We start from the raw sequence: 23,140 nt of genomic DNA on the forward strand, positions 1-23,140 counted from the left end.
ATTTCTAAGACATCTCCTCTAACCCCTTTAAGTGAAGATGGTGAGTGAACTAAAAAATGCTAGCATATGTGAAGGCAGGGGTAGAGGAACACAGCCATGGTGCCACTGCATAAGTCTTGCTTCAACTAGAAATGCAGTTAAAAGCCTGATTTTCAACTAAAAAGAAAAAAAAAATCTATTAAAAATACCATCAGCTTCAAGCTACTTATTTTAAAATAACAGAGCTCATCATATACTAAAATAAGAATGTGTCTGTGTTTTTGAAGGACTGACAAGTCATTCCTGATGCATGTGCTCCTGACCCCAGCGCTATCCTTCTTTCTGTTTTACAAAGCTGAAATTACATGTTGTGTTAGAATCCAGGTGTGACTACACCCCAAAATGAGGTGACTTTTCCTCCGAAGAAACCTCAGGAGAGGTTTTTCAGCTGTTCCCATCCCCAGATTGACTAGCAGACCTAGTATGTCTGTCTTGACCACAGGGGTATCAGAGGGAAACCTCACAGTGGGTTAGAGGCATGCAGGTTCTCTTATGTCTTTCTAAATCTTCCGGACTCCCAAACAGAAATCATCTATATCAGGGAGCGCGTATATGTACTGCAGCCTTGCTGCAAGACTTTCTTTTATTCACCCAATCTCTCTTTACTCTCATCAGCCTGCACTGAGGCTGTTAACTACAGCTTCCCTCCCATCACTGAGGTAGGCTAAATCAGTGACAAACTTTAAGTAGATTGGGCTATCGCAGCATGGATTGGAACTTGCAGAACGCTCCTTCTGTTGCCATCACATTTATGCAAAAGTTGAGCAGCATTAAATAATTCTATTCTCCATTTTTAAACTGATGCTATTCTTAGTTTTTCTGTAAAATATTGCCAAAACTACCTTAAGTGTGTGTATTAACTGAATGTACACATGATGTGTCATGTGTTTGTAATACCTGAAATAAAGTATGCATACATATATATATATATTTTACAATACAAGTTAATAGATGGTAGATACATAATTGGATTCTTTGAAGCCATGTCATTTTTTCCTCCTGATGCCCCAATCCCTTTGGTCACCATCACCCCCCTGCAATCCAATGATCTAAAAAACAAGGACTGGTGGTGACAATGCATCAGAGGGAGGCTAAAATTCGTGTGGCATGTGACATAGAGAAAAGGTCACATTGCCCTGCATCAGCCCTCTCTTAAGTCAAGTTAATTAATGGTTCTTTTTTTTTTCTAATTCAACTGGATGGGCCTCCAGGCAAAGTGCTGTTTGTAATGGCACTGTATTCTGGAGTCACCCAGCCTGATGCTGGATATGCCCCTGAGTTCTCATGTCTTCAGGCAAGTAGGCATCATCTCAGCCCTCCACTCACTTTTCAGGTGTATGTATTGATCCCAAGTCACCCGGCAAAGGGTGATAGCGAGCCTGATCTAGGTGACTTTCCACTGAAAATCCAAACTCTAACATGAGTACCATGAAGCAAAGCATACAGGAAATGCAAAGAAAGTCTCGAATGAGAGGCCACAAAAATGTCAGTCTTCTCTGTTGTGGATGCACAACGGACTCCTGTTCACAGCAGGAAAAAAGCCACTGGTGGAGCATTTAAAGAGGGAGGGAGATTGAAACACAGGGCCAAGACGTGTCCCCGGTTCTTGTGAGGGCAGCTCTCAGTCTGGACAGCTGTGTCTGCCTCTTTCATCAGCTCTGCCTCCACCTTGGCTGGGAGATGTGCTCCTGCCCTCTCCCTTGTGTGCTTGTGGACAGACATACATTGGCTGAGGTGGTGTTCATGACACTGGACCTGTTTGGGATCCTACAGCATGAGGGCTGACCTCATGCTCCTGTTGTTCTTGCTCTCTGTGGGTGCATTTACACACAGCCCCAGCCTGGGCTTGTGATTCTTACTGGCATTGATGTCTGCTGTGGATCAGTCCTGTCTGTCTCTGAGCTTGTGCTCAGAGCAAATGTTTCCATGCACACCAGAAAGGTAGTCAGAAGGTTTGAGATCTCTGCAGCCACGTTGTGTGGAGCAGTACCACCACGGTCCCCACTGTCCTTATGAGAGATATCTCACTTCAGGCAGCTCAGGAGCATGGGAGGCACTGGTAGGGTTGAAAATAACCGTACCTTCTGTATGGTTAAAAGAAACAGTAAGAGGTTTTACTGAGGTTCATGGTTCTCTGCAAAGGCAGACAACAGACTCTTCTCTCCAAAACCCGCTGGTGATGTAGCCACTCCTTACCTCATCCCACTCTTGCTCCTCTATTTGCTCAGCATGTCTGTGAGAAGGATTTCCACAGCTAGTTTGTTTTTGTGAGGCTTTATGCAAACACATTTCAACTGCTGTTTCTCAGAGCATCTTGATTAGAGGGATGCCCATGCATCAGACTATTTCCCACAGTTACATAAGGCCATAACCTCACTGAACTCAAAGATTACAACTGACTGTTGAAGACCAGAGTTGGGTCAAGCTGCATCTACCCAGAAAGACACTAGCTGAGTAGAGACAGGATATTCCCAGGTTTACTCCTGTGGTGACTCCAATCCTCCTAAAGCCATCCTCCCTGTATTAATTAAGGTGCAGTGGGTAGGCATGTCTCTCTTCAGCTGCTGTCAATCTATTGCTCATTTCCAGCAGGGAAATAACAACTAGGAGGTGACTAGATTGTCCCTCCCTTCTCTTCCACTCAAGTTTGAGTTTTTCTCCACATAAATTTTTTTCCTAGTGCAAGAAAACGTCAGCTCCAGCCTTGTAAACTGCTGAGTGAACAGTAATAGTTTGTTTGCAACAAGTACGCAACAAATTAAAAAGATCTAAGTGTGAAAAAATTCAGCAACCTCCAACAGTGCTGGGAGAAGGCAAAATATTTCAAACAATGACTGACTGATCTTTGCCTCTGGGTGTGAACCCTTCTCTTGAAGGGGCCCAGAATTAATACTGGCCGCAGGTTTGCCTGTTCATTTCCTTAGGCTCACTATATCTCTTTAACTGACGTGGCCTGTGCCCTCTGTTAAATTTTGCAGGTAAATTTGTGGTCACAGCAGCACTCTCCAGGGACAGATGTTAACATGAATAGGGTCTATGCCCATGCTAAAATAAATAAAGTGGTGCCAGGCCGCAGATATGGAAACACAATCCTCTGCTCTGTGAAAACAGTTGCAACAGCCCCTGGCATGCTTTTGTCCTGGGCCAATTAATGCTCTCCCAAACAATTCTCGGGTGCAGTTTGGGAGTTAACGTGTGCCAAGGAACATTCCCAGTTGGTCTGTTGGATGAATCCATTCTGTTTTGAAAGCTGAGATAGTTCAATAGATGAATGCAGCCAGACCATGTCAGTTGGCCTTGGTGTCTGGGAATACTCCTGGGCACATTTAATTTACTAGTGAAGATGTAGCCAGAATGTCTCTTCAGGACCATCCATTACTTAGATATCTGTGTTGAAGTTGATGTTTTTTGCAATAGCCTGATTGTATCCCACTGCCTCTGGTTTTAAAGCTCTTATTTTTTCTTTTGGCTGCTGTAGCTGATCTGGGACATGATCTGCTGTCTTCATAAATCTGCACTGTGCTGGTTTACTCGGTCTTAAAAGATGCTCAGATTCCAAGAGCTACTGGCTGTTTCTTTTTTCCACTATGAGGTGATTAAGCAACCCTGATTATAGTAAATTAAAAGACATCCTTTCTCTTTTGCAGCCTATGTGTTAAATTTTTCGAACAGCTTTTTGTTCTTTCCTACCTTTTTAGGTTCTCTGTTACACAGTCATTGCTGGCTCCAGAGGAGTATGGATAATTGGTTAGGAAAAACCTGCTGGTGGCTACCTTATTTTCAATCCTACCAGTGCCTCCCATGCTCCTGAGCTGCCTGAAGTGAGATATCTCTCATAAGGACGGTGGGGAGCGTGGTGGTACTGTTCCACATGACGTGACTGTAAAGTTCTCAAACCTTCTGAATACCTTTGTGCTGGTAAACTACAAAGCACTAGACCCAGTTTTATGGCCCTGGGGCCAAGTTTTAGAGTGGCCACATGCACAATTATTAAAATCCCTTATCCTCCAGACTAGATTGGTTGCATCCATATGGGGATGATCCCAAATCACGCTAACCCTCAGACAACTCCTAGACACTGTTTTGGTCAATGTTAGTTGACCTAGACAAAAAAACATGCCAAGCATTGTTTGAGGAATGTAAAATATGTGTGACTGAGTACTGGGGCTAAGGCATAAGCCTGCACGAGTGTAGACATAGCCTCAGTGTACCTCTTTTTAAGGCTGATGGAAGATGTCTGTGTCCCACTGTGTCTCAGAAGGTAGAGTTGAGCCTGGAAAATGTATGGTTAAAGCTTTTGTGAGTTTTCATCATGGGCAACATGCTTAACATGCCATCCCTCTCCCAAAAGCAGATGAAAAAATGTCTCTGTGGCAGTTCAGACAGTTATTCTGTTTGTATTTTTCTGTCCTCTGTGAAAGACAGAAATCCAACCCACCAAAAATCTCAGACGTTGCTTTTTCTGGCTGCAATGTTCATAGCTAGATTCTGAGATATTATGTCCCTCTTCAGCATCCATTGGCACAACTAATGTTGAGAGTGATTCCCCATTCCTACGGGACACATTTGGTGTCTGGGAGTAGAAGGACTCTGAAAGCTTACAGTTCCCCTCAAATCCTTCCTACTGATCTCTCAGATATGGAATAAAAGCAAGAGCATTAACAAAAAAAAGAAACCAAAAAAGCCTGAGGAAGAAAAGAGAAAGGCTGAGTGATGCCATCCTGATCTACAGTTATTTCTGTTGGTTAGGGCAGGAAGGACACAGATCTGGGGAGTACAGGAGATGCTTGGATAGCCTTCAAAATAGTAGTTTTCAGTAATGCTGTTGGCTCAAATTGTATGTAAACATAGAACCAGAACACTTCTGGTTCACAACATACTCTATGCAGAGAGTTCTTGCATAAAGTAGAGTGTCTTTACACTTCTTATAAACTTCTTTTTACAAGTTATTAAGTGGACAGAATTGATATCTCAGTTTAGGTGTTTATTCCCAAACTTACTAGGTATGGTTTGGGATCGCCTGGGAAAATATTAACCTTCTGACTTGAATTATATGAAGAATCTGATTATTAAAGCAGACTGTAGCTGCCAGGTCTGTGGAAAGTTTTTTTTCAGCAGCAGCAGAAGGTGAAGTACTGTGTTGGATTTGAAGGCTGGACCTGGTGTAGGTACACCCTCAGCTCCCTGTAGGGCTCAGTCCCTAAATGGTAAATCTCCCTTTCCCTTCCTGCTCTTTCTCAACTCTAAGCCATCTGCGGAGTATCTCACTGTCAGCCTTTTTGGAGCATAGCAAAGGGGAGGCCTATCTCCATAGACCCCTGGCCATAACACTTTCCAGGCAGATAATCTTAAACTGTTCTTGCTCCAGACCAGCACTGTCACTTTGAACAGATCAGCAGAATGATCACTAAATGGTCATGTAAACACTGTTTTGGTTAAAGACAGGGTATTGATCTCCCCTGGTCATCCTATTCAGTACCAAGATGTCTGGTAACACCTGGAGTTAAAATGTGGTTGTGACGCCTCAGAGATGTGGTGCAGGCTTTGATGATACAGGTCTGATCAACATCCATATACCCCTTAGATGCCTGCTGGATCCTTGTGCAAAGGTCAGGCATCCTTAGTGCTTTCCCAGAAGGTTTTTAATGGAGTGAGCTGCTAGCTTTTATCCTTTCTTATAATTTTATGAGGCAGAATCCCCCCTCCCCCAGGCAAATAGCCAGCCTGCCACTAGCTATTCACTTTAAAATTATGATGAAGCTTGAAATAAAACACAGCCATGGACTGAACCCACTAACCCCCAGTCTAAAGGTATTAAGGCTGCTGGTTGATAGAGACGATATCTAGTTCTTGGAAATGTTTTGCTTCTAGCACCCTGGATGATTAGGAAGAGAGGACTAGGCAGAAAAGATAATGATTCTGTATTTGCTGTGGAAATGGCAAGTGCAATTAGAATTGCCAACTGAGTTGTGATCAAAATTCTGATTAATTACTTACTGCTATTTCACAGAGAAGAAATTAGTGCGTATCTAATTGGTGTTACTGAAATGTATTCTCCTCACTTGCATAAATTAAATGTAAAGAACAAATCTACTGCGTGCGTATCAGAGAAAGAGAAAGAGAGGGAGCGGAAGAGAATGTATGATACTGGGAAAGATCTTCAGGTGATGTAAATCAGGACTGCTCAGGTGAAGTCCAAGGATGGTGAGACTTGGGCCCAGGATGCTAAAAGAGGTACTTTGATTTGGGTGTTTACTGAGGGTCTGTACTATATAAAAAGAGGAGGTCAGACTAGAGGATCACAGCAGCCTTTCTTCTAGTCTTATCGAATCTCACTCTATCAAAACCAGTCACAGCAGTATCAAATCCTATTTTCAGCTCATGATGCCATGGCACCAACCCCCACCATACCATCAGAGACTTCCTATCGCATGATTTTTGTTTGCTTATTTATTTCAATTTCAGCTCTGCACATGCTCTAGGCGTTTATACAATAATGGCAATTACACATTGTACAAAGCACATCAATAATTTTAGTATGAAAGAGAAGGAAAATGCAGAGCCACGATTCCAGTGCTTTAATCGGCAGGACCACATTATGTCAATGAAGTACGGACACGGAGGACTGATTAGATATATTCCCCCTTGCAGTTCCAACACCCAGCACTGAAGTGCCCACCATGTTCTGAAAATTAAATGTATGCATTAAAAATGTATCTGCATTTATTTTCCCTCTGGTGTCTTTTTGGTTTTCTAACAAACAGAATATTATGGAAAAGAAAAAACATCCCTAGATGGGAACTTTGGCAGTGCATTTGCTCTCTATAAAGAAGTCGGCTTGGTACCTTGGTGGAGGAGGCTGTCGATGTCAGTGGGGATTAGATGAGCCGCCTCCTCCCTACTGCCCCTCGATTAACTTTTATTCTCCAAGAGAAATGGGAGAAAGTTTGCAGAAGTGGTGAAACAAAGAGATCCTCACATTTTGCTTATCTGTGGAATTTATTGTTACCTTGAAAGAATCTATTTTCCCAAGCAGGGGTCTAATTTTTCTTGCATACTGTGGGTGTAGTTGCTCTGAATTTAAAGGGTCACTCCAATACCCCCCAAAGTTGCAATGAAATTGAGCAGTATATTAATTGCCCTGCAGCACCTTGCCATTATCCTTGCCTTTCTTTGCTTTTTGCCTATCCCCATTACAGTGACATGAAAGTATATGTTCTAACCATAAAACTCTCTTTTTCTTTCTTATTCTTTTCATAATGAACTGGTGTCCCACCTCTTAAACTGGTGTTCCACCTCTTAAACAAATATTTCACTGCTGCCCACTTGAGTCTGAAAGGGCACAGCAATTACCAGTCAGCTGTAATGTTCTTTCTTTTCATTTCTTCCTATTTCTGCCTCTCTTATCTCCATGATCTTCTTTTCTCTGTCTCCCTCCCCCTCCAGACAGCTTTATTAAATTCAGATCTCTACTTCTGAGGCCTCTGTGTCTGAGCTCCCGTTCCATGTGAGCCACCGAGAGCAAAAGAAAAAGGCAAGATTCCCTTATGTTCCTCCTCCCCTCAGTGTCTTTGGCAGCACAGGGATCCTTTCCACAGCACATCTTTCTGGTTGGGTATTCAGATTACAGACCGCAGTGCTGCCAGAATTATTAATATATTGAGAATATAATGTGCAAGAAAATATTAATTCATTTTTGACACCCGACAACATGTGCTTGACAAAATGTACCACCCTTTTGGGCAGGATTTGGGTTGGAAAGTGGGATCTCTGATGCAAGTTATTCCCCGTGGAAATTATACATAAACAGAATTCCTGTGGCTTTCATGGAGAGCGGTTATAGCCCAGATGTCTTGATAAGGCAAAGCAAATTTAGAACTGGGTTGGACCATTTTCCACCTGCTGGATTAGACTTAGTACTTAGTGTAGCCTGACTCTGGAATGAGCCTTTCTGTGTTAATGGGATACAAACATGACCTCCAAGGCTTCAGCCTAGTGTCCCCTATAATTGCTAGGAGAGGATGTGAAAACTGAGCAGACCCTGCCAGGCGGGCTCTTTGTAGGCTCTTCAAACTGGCTGGGCTGTTCATGGCACTCTGGGAGCTGAGAGATGCTTTCTGATGACTCAAAGCAGCAGAAAGGCCCGTGCAGGTTCCTGCTGAGAGCCTGCCAGCTGAGCTTTTCAATTGTTATGCCTGGAAAATGAAAATACTATTCTGTTATTGTTGATGCCAAGGAATAAACAAGTGAAAATCATGCTTGTGCTCTTCTTATGTATCTGTTTGGCAATGCTGGTGTTATACCAGAAAAACAGACCAGAAATTGTCCATGCTGGCAATTCTTTTCATAAAAGTTAGATAATATAGAGTATTATGCGTGAAGAGCATCCTTTAAATACCTGCAGGATGCCTGAGCTAAGCTGCCTTTGGGAATACTATATTGCTCTGCCTATCTTAACCATGTTTCAGTGCTTTTTTTTTTTTTTTTTTTTTTTTTTTTTTTTTTTTTTTTTCCCCCCAGTGCTAAAGCACTAAAAAGTCTCAAGGAAGCATATCTGCTTAATGCACCTGTCTGGTTTCCTGTGCAGAGCTAGTGTATTCCCACATGATAGCTTTGAATGAAATTTTGTAGCAATTGAATATTTGTATGCTTAACCATATATTCAGGGCAATGATAAATAAATACATAGTACCCCAATACTAAGAGTCTCAAAAATGTTATTGACTGTCATGTTTTAGGGTTTGAGCACAAGGTCAGCACCCTCAATAATATTTTTTTTGTTTTTTTCACAACAGTCTGGAGGATGAAATCATTGCCCCATGTAGGAATGCAGCTTTATAATTTTATACTCAGATAGGGTCAAAAAATCAGATGGTTTATATTGGCCTAAGCATCAAGCTGTCATCAAATAGACCACCTGAGGAAGTGGCCTGCTGGGAATGCATTTTAACCATCCAAACACAGACATCCAAACCTTTGCAAGCTCAACCACTAGAAATTACAGGGAAAAGCAGAGAACAAATGGGCTTTGGTTTTAGTCCCTTCAAGCACCATACGATGGGCTGTTACTTCTCTTTTCTGTTTCCCATTGCAGGCTGGGATGTTTTCAGACTAAACAAGTCCCTGTAACCTGAAACTCGGCCATCATTTATGGAAGTACCCTGTGCAGCATGGTTAATAAATAAAAAGTTAAGAAAAATAAAAAGACAACCTTTCCACTATTAACAAAAGACTCTTCAAAGCTATTCTTTTGCTCTGGGCTTTTACAATAATAAGCTGAAAAAATACATTAGAGAGCAGACTCCTTTCTAGCCACTTCATATTTCATTTTGCCTCTCACTTGTCTATTTATTTTCATGTCTTTCCTGATTACTTCTCAATTGTAGAAAGACAACATTAGGCACAATGAGTTTTAAATATACTCCCTGGCCAAAATAACTCCAAGGGCTGTCTGAAATCTCAAACAGCTCACCAGTAAGTCTGGAAAAAAGTGCAAAGTGAGTGATGCCTACTAGTTAGAGCAGGACAGTCAGGACTGGGTAGGTGTTTGCGGTGCTCCACCAAGGTAGTTATTCTTTTCTCCATGGGCACCATACCTCACAACCAGGGTCAGTGAGACTCTGAGCTCATTTACGTTTATATGAAAATGAAGAACATTATCTGGTAAAGTACAAGAGATGCTCCAACTCCAAACCTACTCTTTCCCTGTTGGAGCTGTCCAGAAGACTTTGATAGGACAAGGAACAGGACTTGGACTACCTAAAACAAGCACACATGGTAGAAAAACTATTTGCAAAAGTAAGCTTCAAAGCTTCTTCAAACTGTTTTGTAAATGTATGAAGTTATGTATGAAAGTGCCATTAGGATCACAGATATTTTTCAAGTAATTTTCAACCCTGGCAGCTTCTCTGAACATACTCTAAACTGGGAGTTTTGTCCCTGTAAACATATAAAAGCCTAAAACATAGATATACTATGATTTGTGATAAAGCCTTCAGAAGCCTGATATAACTGTAGTTAGCCTTGCTCTGAGCAAGGGGTATGACATCCAGAAATCTCTTCTGACCTATTTTTGCCTAAGATTCAATGTGGGCATGATATTTTAGGACTATGCCTACAGACACATTTGATTTTCTTGTAAGTGGTGTTTGAAACCAGTCTCCTTCTATCCATGCACCCGTGTTGGTTCCAGAGGTTAGAAATTAGTTTTTTAGGCTCTCGTGTTTGCTCAGATGTCTCTTTGCAATGAATTCTCTATTTCTGTGCTTTCCAAGGTATGCTTCTCAGTGTCCCTTCTCTTTCCTATGTGAGCTGTACTGCTCAAGAGCAGAGTGAGCCGTGGTCTGCAGGATGACTGCACTAGGCACAGATGGGAGTATCTGGATCCAGTGGTTTAGCCATCGTAGCTGCAAAAGCCAAATGCAGAGTTTGATTTTTTGCAAGGTCTTTCTCAAAAACTTGTTTGCAGACTGTTTAGATCTCTATCAGGAATGGAGGAACTTTCTTATTTTCTAGATTAACATGGTAGTGGCTTCATCTCCCTTCTTTCTGTCTTTCCCCTTGTTCATAACTGGAGAAGATGGTTACTTTAAAGGTGTGTACAGAGCTATAATTTCCCACTTATTTTAGAATAGGAACACCTATTACCCTAGCTGTTCTGCAGGCCTCATTAGCTACATCATTAGGAGTCAGGCTCGTTTCACCTAACTTCATCTTTCCAAATACAGGCCTTCAGTCCAAACTAGCTGTCTAGGTTTCCCATATAGCCCGTAGAGACAGGTACCTCCAGAAGTGATACAATCCATCCAAGGTAAAGCTGGAATGAATGACCCTCTAAAAGTCTCTCTCCTTTCTCTCTCTAATGATTATTGTCTAGATGAACAGCTTAGACTAGACAATTAGCTTAGACTAGATGCTTAACATTTAGGCAGCTGAAATTAATGTGATGAGTCCCATTCTATGTGCTCAGATAATGACTCTAGCCTTTGTATCTCAAATTTTAGCTCTTCAATATGTTTTCATAGGTGTTCAGATTCTGTGCTATGCTTTCAGATTAATTTCGACTTCTAAGGCTTAAAATACTTGCCTCCCATTACTGTTCATTGTCATAAATATGTCATGGTATAATATAGCTGTCTGTACCTGTAATGAAATCCTTCTGCTTTAAGATTCAACTCCATAGCCCATACAGGACTAATATTGCTGAAAATCACCCTAATAATGTCACCAGGATTCTTCTACTTGTGAACATTTTTGTCATGAGCACAGGCTCTAGGACTGTGCCTTCAGCCAAGGCAGGTACAAATAAGATTTTAACATTTTTTATAACTTACCTGGGGAAGGAAGGAAGGAAGGAAGGAAGGAAGGAAGGAAGGAAGGAAGGAAGGAAGGAAGGAAGGAAGGAAGGAAGGAAGGAAGGAAGGAAGGAAGGAAGGAAGGAAGGAAGGAAGGAAGGGAAAGAGAGAAAGAAAGAAGAGAAAGAGAGAGAAAGAGAGAGAGAAAGAGAGAGAGAAAGAGAGAAAGAGAGAGAAAGAGAGAAAGAGAGAGAGAGAGAAAGAGAAAGAGAGAGAGAAAGAGAGAAAAAGAGAGAAAGAAAGAAAGAAAGAAAGAAAGAAAGAAAGAAAGAAAGAAAGAAAGAAAGAGAAAGAAAGAAAGAAAGAAAGAAAGAAAGAAAGAAAGAAAGAAAGAAAGAAAGAAAGAAAGAGAAAGAAAGAAAGAAAGAAAGAAAGAAAGAAAGAAAGAAAGAAAGAAAGAAAGAAAGAAAGAAAGAAAGAAAGAAAAAGAAAGAAAAGAAAGAAAGAAAGAAAGGAAAGAAAGAGAAAGAAAGAAAGAAAGAAAGAAAGAAAGAAAGAAAGAAAGAAAGAAAGAAAGAAAGAAAGAAAGAAAGAAAGAAAGAAAGAAAGAAAGAAAGAAAGAAAGAAAGAAAGAAAGAAAGAAAGAAAGAAAGAAAGAAAGAAAGAAAGAAAGAAAGAAAAAAAAAATGAAAAAAAGGCTGCTGATAAAAACATGTTGGAGACATTGGGCAGGATGATCAGAGAGCTCAAGAAGTCACCTCACCCATCCATTTGCCCCAAAGATATATCTAATTACAATGCTCCCCCCCAAAATTAATATGACCTGTTAAAAATCCTCTTCAGTTGTATCAGTTCCACCAGCTCCCCAGTCAACTAGTTGCAAGACCTTGTTATTTTTTTTTTTTTTACTAGAAAGATGTTTTTCTAATTTCTAACCTAAATCTTCCCAGTTAAAATATTAATACCTCTTTTTGTTCTCTCTGCATTGAACATGGGAAACCAACCTTCCTTCCTTCCTAATAATTTTCATGAAGCTTCTATAAACTAATGATACCCTTTAACGTACTAATTGAAATGTCTGCAGTCTTTCTGGGATATTTGAACTTGGGATATTTTAAATATTTTTGTTTAAATGATGTACCTGGGGACAAAAAAAACCTTTTCAAAAAAATAGTTTTACAGAAAAATTTTACACAGTCTAAAAATATTATATTTTCCCAGGCAAAGCTGAAAGCTTAGTAAAATTTTGTTATTTAGTCAAAATGTTTGATTTGTTAATGAACAAAAAAAAAGAAAGCAATTTCAGGGCAAATGCTGAGCTCTGTTCTGTCCTCTCCTTCACCTATGTCTGATAAAAATAATTATAATTTTTAAGCTTAATTCTAACCTGAATACTTCCAAAATCTGCAGGTATTTGGCATTTTCCTTCTGTCCCACTTCTAATGGAAAATCATTTGGTCTCTTTGTGAGTTTGTTCCCAGGACCAAAGAACTGTTCTCATTGGGAAGAAATTATAATAATAATAGTGAAGTGGATTTCCCTGCAAATTTTATTTTGAGGCAGTTCATTTTTATCCCCTAACTTTATTTTTGCAGAAGAAAAGGATGATTTGTCTTTGCAGTGACTGCAGGCCAAGGAGGGAAAGAGAAGCTGAGAACCTTCCTGTCCATAACAAAACCTGGCAGCAATGGTCTTAATAGAGTTCATGTTTATTTGACTAATTCTTTCACCACTTGTCAGAGAACATACTTTTGTTTGCCGTAACAAACCGAGCTCTTTCCTCCCCCATTTCTCCAGTGAGTAGCACAAGCACTTGTGTGGAGCACACATTACCGCTAACCGTTATGATGTTTGCTGTCAAACTCATTTATTTATGCAACCGCTGTGGAAAAGCCTGGGGCCCATAAGCAACCCTGAAAGATTTCAGAGCCCTGGTGTGGGGTCATGAAAGGGAAAGTGAGGGGGAGGGCAAAGCCTCCACTGGTTATGAGAAAGGAACTGACACAGGAAATGGTCACATATGGCACAGATTTATTGTGTCCGGGACTTCCCATTCAAAACTCATTATATCCACAGCTCAGAGCAATGCATGGCATGGCCACATTCATTTTTAGGTCTGGCATCCGATGAAATTGCTGTTCTGCTTTTGGGTGGTGGTGGTAGTTTTATCATTCCTTGGCCAGAGAGACGGTTACTAGAACCACATCGACAAAGGTGCTACCGTTTGCTGCCCCTTGCCTTTATGTTGAGCCTCTGGTATCAGTTTGACTAAAGCTTCAGTAAATGGGGGAGAGGGGTCAGGGGGAAAGAAAAATCCTTCTGGGCTTTAAATGCACCTAAAGGAAACCCAGATTATCTTGAGGGAAAACATAATGGGAAAAGCTTTAGTAGTGACATGAGAAACAAATTGATACTTGCAGAACAGCATTTTTTTTTTCGAAGGTGAAATAATTTGGACCAAAAGATGTTTCTCTTTGCATTTTTCTCTTTTAACCATCTTGCATAGGAGGCAGGATCCCTCTCACACACTCTTTGAATGATGGTTAATGACTTCAGCAGGTTTGTGGGAATAGTTTCTTTCTATTATCTGCTTCATGAGAGCATCTAAAAGCTCTAGTCAGGGCCCTAATTTGCTAGCTGCTGTACAAAAAGCCATTATTTCCACCCCTCAGCTGTGTATTGATAGCCCTCAGGAAGGCTATGAAGACCCAAATTATCTCTCCCATGCTGTCCTATGAGGGTTCACTCTGTTCTGTTCGCCCCTGTCCCATGCCACACTTTTGATTGCATTGCAGTAGGGTTTAAGGGTGCTTAATTTACCGTGTTTTTGGGGACTTTCTGAAAATGCACAGAATCATAAAGTATAGAACAGTTGTGCTGTTTAATTCTTTTTGTCCACACACAATATAATGCCAGGTAATGCTTCTTTTGTCACTATACTGGATTTATTCCCTAAATTAACATTATGGGGAACTTTGTGTGGTCAGGATGGCTAAAATGACTTAAGTTTCCTAATCATTAATGATAATGCAGACAAAAATCCTCCTTAATTGTGTCTTTCTGATTAAGTTTAATAAAATGATGGACAAGTTGCTCTGGGCTAGTGCTGACAGTAGCAGGAATGGTCCTGAAATCTACCTTTATTGAGTCAAGCAGCACTAGGGTATGGACATTAGAACTTCCCGGTCACTCTTGCTACATCAGCAGAACAGCTTCAAGCCCAGCTTGGTCCCAGGCAACCCAGCAGTGTCCAGAACAATTCCTGGGCGCTTTCCAGAAATTAGCATAAGTCAGGAGCTAGTTCAAAAGAGCACTTTGGAGGTTGCCACCATCTTTTGGAGGGTCAGTGACTTTAATACCATGGGAGTGCCATGCCAGCTGGCCCTGGGGACAAGGAACTTGCCTTGGCACTGGTTATTTTATTAGTTTTGATGCATGTTATACCATACCATAGCAGCTCAGTTCCAGCCTAGTCTTCTGGGCACAGACAGACAAGGTATTTCCAGGTGTAGTCACGTTGCAGTGGCATCAGGGTATTTGAGAAATTCTGTGGCACTATAAGTATTTCAACCATGACACAAGGCCTGGGCTGGGCAACCTCACTAAAGGGCACTTCAGATTTACCAACCCACCTCCTTTGAGAGGGCTCAAGATATATTCTCCTGGCTAGGTTATTCTCCTTCCCAGCTTTTTGCAGTTTTGTGAGACAGGTTTGATATTTTCTCTCAAATGCAAAGACCAAAGATGATCTCTCTGACTCAAGAGGTTCCTGACCTGTAAATCACTGAAAGCTGGAGGAGCGTTCTAGGTGAACGTTGCTATATACATGCTTTTCCGAAACTCTGTCTAGATGACTCTTTTTGATCACTGTTGGAGAGCATCCTGGCCTCACTGGGCTTCTGGTTAAGACTTTACTTGTGCACTTATGATTTAAGGTCAAGAATGAGTTATTACGATAGTCTCTGGGAACTGGAAAACTGCAATTTTTTGTTCATAACTTGGAAAGATATTCTATCATCTGTAGCATATGTGCCTTACCTCTTAGGCATGGGGAACATCTGAAGGATTGGTGCTAGCATAAAAATCTATAACCATATGAAAGGTGCAAATAATGCTTGATTTCACAGTGAATAAACAGTAGCAACATGTGTGGCCATATCAATACATACAAACAATGAATGCAAGAACAAAAAATTCATGTACCATACCTGTTTTTCTATGGATTTGTATGTGAAAGGGAAGGGTCAATGCAGATCCTGTGATACATAATAAGAGTGAGCTTATACTACAGACTTCCCTTCAGTGGAAGCACTGAAAACTGTCTTTCCTCTACTTGGGCACCTACTTTTACAAAACTTGTAGGGACATAGTATCCTTGAGTCCACAAATATGACTGAAATTGGCCAGGGGGTTCAAAGCTTTTTATAGAGGAACGATAAACAGGGAGCATAAAAACCCACACAGTGTGATGTTATGAGACTCATTTCCTTCTAAAATAATTTTCTTTAAAAGAAAGAATTAAGAGCCTAAAGCAATCACTTCATTTTTGTTTACATGGTCCCTGCTATGAGTACATATTTGTGTGTATCTCACACACATACATACACAAAAACACAAACAAGCACGCATGCCATCACGCATTCCTATGTGTGTGTTCTCAACACATACCTTGCGAGAAACCCGCCACAAATAAGTTACTTGACATTGTGTATCTGTGTGTTTACCCGCCATGGGAACACAGCTAAACGCAATTGAGTGATATCCCTAATTTACAGTCACTGGGATTTCTAAAAATGCTGGGGGATGCCTTGTTTCAGCATCTGCTGAAGCTGATGGGCTCATCGAAGGATGAGTGCATAGGCATGAGGACTCTGTGTCAGGGATTAGACAAGAGAATCGGGGTCAAAATTATTTATGGGGAACATCTGAACTCAAGAAATGTAGAAAACCTTTTGTATAGAAAAAATGACTGACCTCAGAATAATTTACCTTTGCTAGATTTCTAAGGTCTTATTACTGGGCCCTTTTTTTTTTTTTTTTTTTTTTTTTTATTTCACATTTGAATGTCAGCAGGTCAAAAAGAACAGTTAATGCTGATGAATATTTCCCCCTCAGCAAAGATATGTGCTGGCCAGCCCAAGGCCAATGAATTGCAATTTCTAAACAGTGTCCCATTTATCTCTCCCTTCCCCCTTCCTCCCCTACTCATTTTTGTATTTTTGTAACTATAATTGTAGTTAAATTAGAAATAACTGACGGGCAAATCCAGTCAGATGGAAAGAAAATTGTGGGAGATTTATTTTATTTTGATGAAAAACTGACATTGCCTTTTGTTTTTGTCAAAAAAAGACTATATTCTTCCTTGTACCATGAATTGTGAAATCTATCACGAAATGGGTAAAAATTATTGAAGGAAATGGTGGTGTTAACCTGAAGGGGAAAATCATTAATGCTGATGTATTTCATTCAATTTTAAATGTAGAATTTATTTTATTTTATTTTATTTATTTGGCATTGGGGAACTAAGAAAAAAGCAGGAGACCTGCAAAGGCTTCTATGTGCCTTTAAGTCAAAACATCTATTTTAAAAATACTCTTCCCTTCTTCCCTCCTGCTCCATTTTTCTAAATAAAGGATATGAGATGTTGCTGTTGTTGGTGGTTTTTTTCCTAAGCAAAGAGGACCCCCTCGGCGCATTTTTCTTTTCAAATGTGAAATGAGGTGGAAAATCCTCATTTCACGACAGGAAGGACAAATATTGACACAAAGTTAATATTTGTCAGGAGCCCTAGAAGCAACCTGAGTGCTAAAATCTCATATAGATATATATGTTAGTGTGTCTATGTGTGTGTGTGCATGTATATAATTAAATAATAAACTTGACTTGATGATAGGGCAATCTGCAGAAAGCAAAGTCTGCTCTCTGGGGCTGAGGAAGTAGCTGCAGAGGATGAACACACACACACACACTCCATGTATTATTTCTCTCTCTTTCTTGCACGGAGCAGGACACAAACACATGCCCGTGCATGCAACCAATGCACACGTGCACTCTTCCTCTGCTTGGGTGCACACAGCTCCTGTTCAGCCTCACCTGTGCACACATTGCTACAGATATGAACATCTTCTCCGTCTTTCCCACCCATCTGAAGGGTCTCCAGTTGACTCCCACATGCTAGGTTTCTCTTTCTCTTTTTTTCCCCATTTTTTTTCTCCCTTTCGCACACGTGTGTGTGCAAATGCACATGCACATACAAGTAACTTATTTAATCTAATTTCACCCATTGTCGGGGGATGCTCCTGGAATTTATCACTGTTATTGTTCATCGTCAATGTAAATAGCACATGTCAGCTCAATATTCAGTGGTCACTCAGTATTTATTAAGTCCTGTCCACTCTGGCCTTTTTTAGAGGAAAGCCCCGGGGCAGATTAGCTGCTGGCCCTGACACGCCACGTCACTTATCTATTCGCATTGATTATGAGAGTCAGCTGTGGCCAGGACTCACTTTTTCCTTCTCCTCTCAGACCCCTCTTACAAGCACCCCTGCTTGGATTTTCATGAGGAAATAATCAGATTAGGGCTTCAGCGGCGAGTTCATATGGAGTTCTCTTTCTCCAATGTGCTACTAACTGAATAAACGTGTTTTGTGGTAAATTGTGAATGACATTATGATTACTAAGGCCAGCATGGGTTTCATTTAAAAGTGATCGAAATTGCAGACTGCAGAAATTGTGACTGGCAGATAAGGCCATTTGGAAGGAGACAAGCAACGATGTGTGTGCGTGCATGGGCGTGCATGTGTGTGTGTGCAGGAAACCAAGCAAGCCCCACGTTGCAAGGCAGGCAGGGCAAAGGAAAGTCCTGGGAAATCACAAAATATCAGCAAATCCCATTTGTAGACAAGAGAAATGTCACCGGGGGGAGATGGGGGGTTTCCGGGAGAGCAGACGATGAGATCTGTCAGCCTTTGTGGGCTGGCTGCCTGCTGCAGGGTGCATCCTCCCAGAGCTCCAGGACAATACCAAATGGCTCAGAGAGCAGCATTTCCACTTCTGCTTCTGAATGGAGTTGCCTCTCTCTCCCTTTCCCCCCAACACATGCCGATAGCAAAATACTTACACTGACAAAGCAAAAAAAAGGGAAAGGCAAGAAAAAGGGAAAGAAATCAGTAAACTGGTGTCTAAAAATAGGGGCTTTTGCAAAGATCCTATCTCACTTGGATGTCCTCCCTGAACAGAGTTTGACATTTATGTAATTTCATTGCTTTCCTTGCTGATGTGTAGAGTAAGAGCTCATTCTGGGAAATGCTCACAGACCACAGTCTGCACATGAGGAATCCCCTTGAAATAAATAGTAGGTAAATGTCCACAGGATCCAGGCATCAAGATGTAACTATAAGCAGAGTCCAGAATGATTTCTCATAGTTTGTTTCTTTTTCAGGAGTCTGTTATTTTCTTCTAACAATGAGTTTCACGTAATGTTCCCTTGATAAGGGGAATGCCCTTTTATTCACCCAAAAGTCTGTGACTCTCAAGGATGTTGCTATCCCTTTCTTTTTATCATTAGCACCAGGTACTGCTGATCAGCATGTATGTCCCCAAAGCCACTGAATGAGGAGCACAGAGTTAGTTAGACATTGGCCATGCTTTGCGGAACACGTTCATGAGCACAGCTAAGTAGGGAAGAAGCAGGCTTGGGGAGGGAAGGAGGATTATAGCTGGCTACAGCAGCAAATTCCTCCTTTGATTTTATTTTGAAGAGAGGAAGGAAAAACAAAAACACATATCTTTTCCTAAGATGCTTCAGGCAGAAATGTTTATGTTTTTGGTGCCCGTATCTGAACTCATTTACTTTTATTTTCTCTTTATAATCAGTGATGATCTCATCATTATAGCCTGAGGCAAGATTTCTCTCATCTTAAAGCAGAGACCTATATTTGGTCAGATGGAGCATACCCTAACTCAGAAGACTCTGTGGTTTACATCTCTTCTGTATAGAGCCTTCCGTGAAAGGATCCTCTTGACTTCTCTCCACTTGGGACACTTGGGATGGGATTTGGTGGCAAATTCTGACAAACATGGAAGTGTCTTAGCTCCTGTTATATTTAGTGAAAGAATACCTAAAGTGACTTTTGCATTCTCATGGATCATGTGTTATATATGTTGTAGAGTCCCAAAGAAGCCCAGGTGACATTATATACTTATGTTTAAGTGACAGGATCTTACCTCTTGTCGGTAAAGTTAGAGGATAATAAAGGGTGATCCAGCTGACAAAACAGAGGTATTTTAGGGTGAACTTAACTGCTTTCTAAACTGCTTTTCTGTATTCATGGCTGGGGAAGTGAAGGTGTTTCACTTACCATAAATGTGTGTCTAGTGTAATTTCAGGTGCTGTAGGGTGTCCCAGCAGGCCCCCAGCTGCCACCCTTGGAGGGCATAGGTCTTCTGTAGACCCTGTGCCACATGTCTCAGGTACCTCAGAGTATCACGTGTGATACTAGATGCCCTCCTGTGGGCAAATGATTTAAACTCCAGACCTCCACTGACTGCAATGGGAGCTTAAGCACTTGGAGCACATGTAAGGGTCTCCCCTATTTGTAGGTGTCTGAACCTTGTGCTTTCTTCTCACTCTAAAACTCGGTGAGGCAGTTCACCGCTGGCATAGATTAATGAAGTTCTGGACCTTTAGTTTTTTTGTTCAAGATAAAATTGTGAGTGGGATGAGACGGTTTTGTGTAAATTTTCTTTCCAAAGAATTGCAGTCATGCCCTGATTTGATACCTTGCTACAGGCTTAGAACCGGGAGAATGTAGAAGACACAACAACATAGGGACACAGTGCTGGGTCAGACCAAAGGTTCATCTAGCATACCTTCTCTTTCAGCAGTGGCCATAGTTTGTTATCTAGAAAGTCAAGGTAAGTATGTGATGCTTCTCTGTCATTCATTAGCATTTTCAGCTCAAGGACATCTTGAGGTAGATGTGGTTTCTACCTATTTAATATTCCTTAGTGTCCAGGCTTCTCTTAAAACTATGTAAAATTTCAGCAACAACAAAAGTGACTTTGAGCACTGAATGGGAAAATAAGCAACTACACCACAAAATGTTGAGATGATGTTTGAAACAACCTTTTTTTTTTTTTCCCCCTTTCCTCATCTCCCTTTACTCTCTTCCAGGAATTTACAGAGATGACAGCAAGTGCATCTTCCAGCCCTCAGTACAAGGCTACTTCTGCAAGCAAGCAAATCACGTGCTTGTCATCCTAGAAAACTTGGACCCCGGTATGATCCACCAGAGACTGTTTCCAGTGGTAGCAATGACTGGCAGCTTTATGGATACCTTCAGTGATGTGACTTCACATACATTGTGTTATCCTGCAGAGCATCGTTCTACTTTCTTTTCTGTGTTGCCATCCAGCAAACTCACTACGATTTGCTTCCCAGACCTAGCACCTCTGACTTTCAGACTCTACCTCCTCAGTGGCCAAAATGCAACCAGACTGCCCCTAGCTATATTCTACAATGAACCACTCAGCCTTCGTGTTTTCATTCAAGGGAAATATGTCTCTCCAAGCCCATCTTCTTTTTCTCTGAATGAAGGGGCAGGAGCCAATTACTTTAGCTTTGAAGAAAATCTTCTCTATGTTCTCCTCCATGAGAAGGAACCTGTAGAAATAGTTGCTGGCGTTTCCCTTCTTGTGGCTTTCACTATAACTGAGGCTGTTGGGGAAGAGGGTGAGGCAAGTATAATACATCGATTAGCTGATTTCTTGAAGGTTGGTCATGACCAAGTCAGAGTAGTCCATCATGTGCTGGGAGGTGAAAGCATGTTGAAGGTAATCTCGTCCAATGCTGTCAAAAGGAAATATCACTGCCCTAACATGGCATTTTGCACAGCCTTTCATAGTGGATATGGCTCACAGAAAGTGAGGAGAGGACCAGTGAGCACCCGAGCTCTGCAGCCATCTGATGCAGCTGGTCCATCAAGAGTGCTCATTATTGAACTTGGTGATCCACCAGGCCATCCAAGAAATGAGCTGACAAGTGACAACTTAAAGATTTTGGCCAGAACAATTATCAACACTCATCAGACTGGAGACCTTCAGAGGGGCCTTGGCTGGCCAGTTGATACCTTAATGGTGACTCAGTCTGCCTTACTGTTTCCAGCAGAAGATAACAGCAGGTAAGTATCAAACTCAGTATCAGCAGATATTGATTTAAGTGTAATGAGGCAATTTAGCTGCTTGATCTGCTTATTAAGATGGGGAGTAAGTTCTGAAATATGACTAACCCTGCTGAAATATGTTATAAAGTATTCCATGCCAGAGTTATGCCCAAGTACTAGCTGGACTCCTGAGTGTGACTCGCCATGTTATTCTGTTGGTGCTCATGAATCTCTAGTGCAGAGATGTCCCTGATGCTTTAAACCAGGAACAGAGTTCCTGGAAGTTTGCCTTGAAACTATAAGGTATTGGGTAAAGTCAATGTTTCTAAAGAAGTTCAGACTATAATAGCTCTTAAATTTTAAACAATTAAATCTATGAATGTTTATAAATTGATGTAACGCCAGAGATGCATTTTTAAAGATGGGTTGTTGCCTTAACTAACGTGTAGGTCTAAACCTCGATTCATATACTTTTAAAATTTAAGGCCAGAAAAGACCGTTTAGTCTTATACTTCAGTCTGTCTCCTGCATGACACAGGCCACTGCTGTTCACTTTGATACCTCAGCGCTGACCTTTCTTTTTGGCTAAAATTCTAGAAAGCCATCTGGTCTTGAAGATACAAGAGCTGGGCACAACCAACACTACCTGAACGTGTGCCTAGATGTTGGATGCTGCCTCTGTTTTTGCTGTCACAAGTACTTTCTCACTTTCTCTTGTCAGCCTCTCTCTCCACCTTACCATCAGAGTTTCTTGTTCTTTCCTTCACTGTTACATCAGAGAGTTTCTGGGCATTGACTCTTCCTCCTCCTCCAGATACCTCCAGAGTAATCAAATCATTTAGCTGTCTGCTTCTTAATAAGTTGAAAGGTTTCAGTTCTGGTGAATGTTTCTTTCCTTCTCTGTCTCAGTTTGCTGAATCCTGTTTGAAGTGCGCATGTCTTAAAAGCCAGCAGTTTTCCTTCATGGTGGATTCCCCAACACTGGACACTTTAAAGATTCAGCTGGACAGAGGGCCTGGCCGTCTTGTCTAGACCATGCTTTTGCCAGGAAAAGTTGGACCAGATGGTCCTTGAGGTCTCTTCCAACCTGTGATTCTATGATATCAGTGCCATATGCAAAAGTGATATGAAATCCCATTTTCTACTGGCAGAATTCTATGATCCCATTAATCCATTTGCCCACAGAAATAGGAGAGCTCATGGTCACCTGTTTTCTCACTGTATTCTTTAATTCCTTTTCAGTTCTAGCTTTCCAGAACCCAATTCACTCAGTTTGTTTTCCCAGATCCTAAACCCACATGACCTAGGCTCCCATGTTTGACTATTCTTTCCATAATTTATCAGCCCACCAGTTCTTCCATGCATTTTATCACAGCGGTTTTATATTTGTTTCTTGATGCAGATATAGCATCAGGCCTGCAGCTGATTTTGACAGAACAGCACAGGACACTCCTTTACATTATAATAATTTCCCAATGGGAGCCACCTTTTGAGCTCTGTCAGTTATCTAGTTCTTGGTCAGTTTTGTACATACTAATTTTTTATTGATATTCTGTACCAAGTCTCAGTTTTCAAAGGTCATTTTTTTTCCTCTCCTCCACAGCAACAAACAACCCTTTCTGTTCTTCCTTCCTCTGTCCCCAT

The 23,140-nt window shown here is 41.1% G+C and overlaps 1 protein-coding gene across 1 annotated transcript in view; it reads left to right on the top strand.

Moving 5' to 3' along the window:
- PKHD1 (PKHD1 ciliary IPT domain containing fibrocystin/polyductin) overlaps positions 1-23,140 on the top strand; it is a 271,278-nt gene that overhangs the window by 220,809 nt on the left and 27,329 nt on the right. Inside the window, exon 60 of the mRNA XM_074861360.1 lies at positions 20,509-21,514. Coding sequence (XP_074717461.1) covers positions 20,509-21,514 — 1,006 coding nt within the window. The remainder of the gene's footprint in view (positions 1-20,508; positions 21,515-23,140) is intronic.

The sequence above is a fragment of the Strix uralensis genome, chromosome 3, assembly GCF_047716275.1.
Source record: "Strix uralensis isolate ZFMK-TIS-50842 chromosome 3, bStrUra1, whole genome shotgun sequence".
In the NCBI taxonomy this organism is placed as follows: Eukaryota; Metazoa; Chordata; class Aves; order Strigiformes; family Strigidae; genus Strix; species Strix uralensis.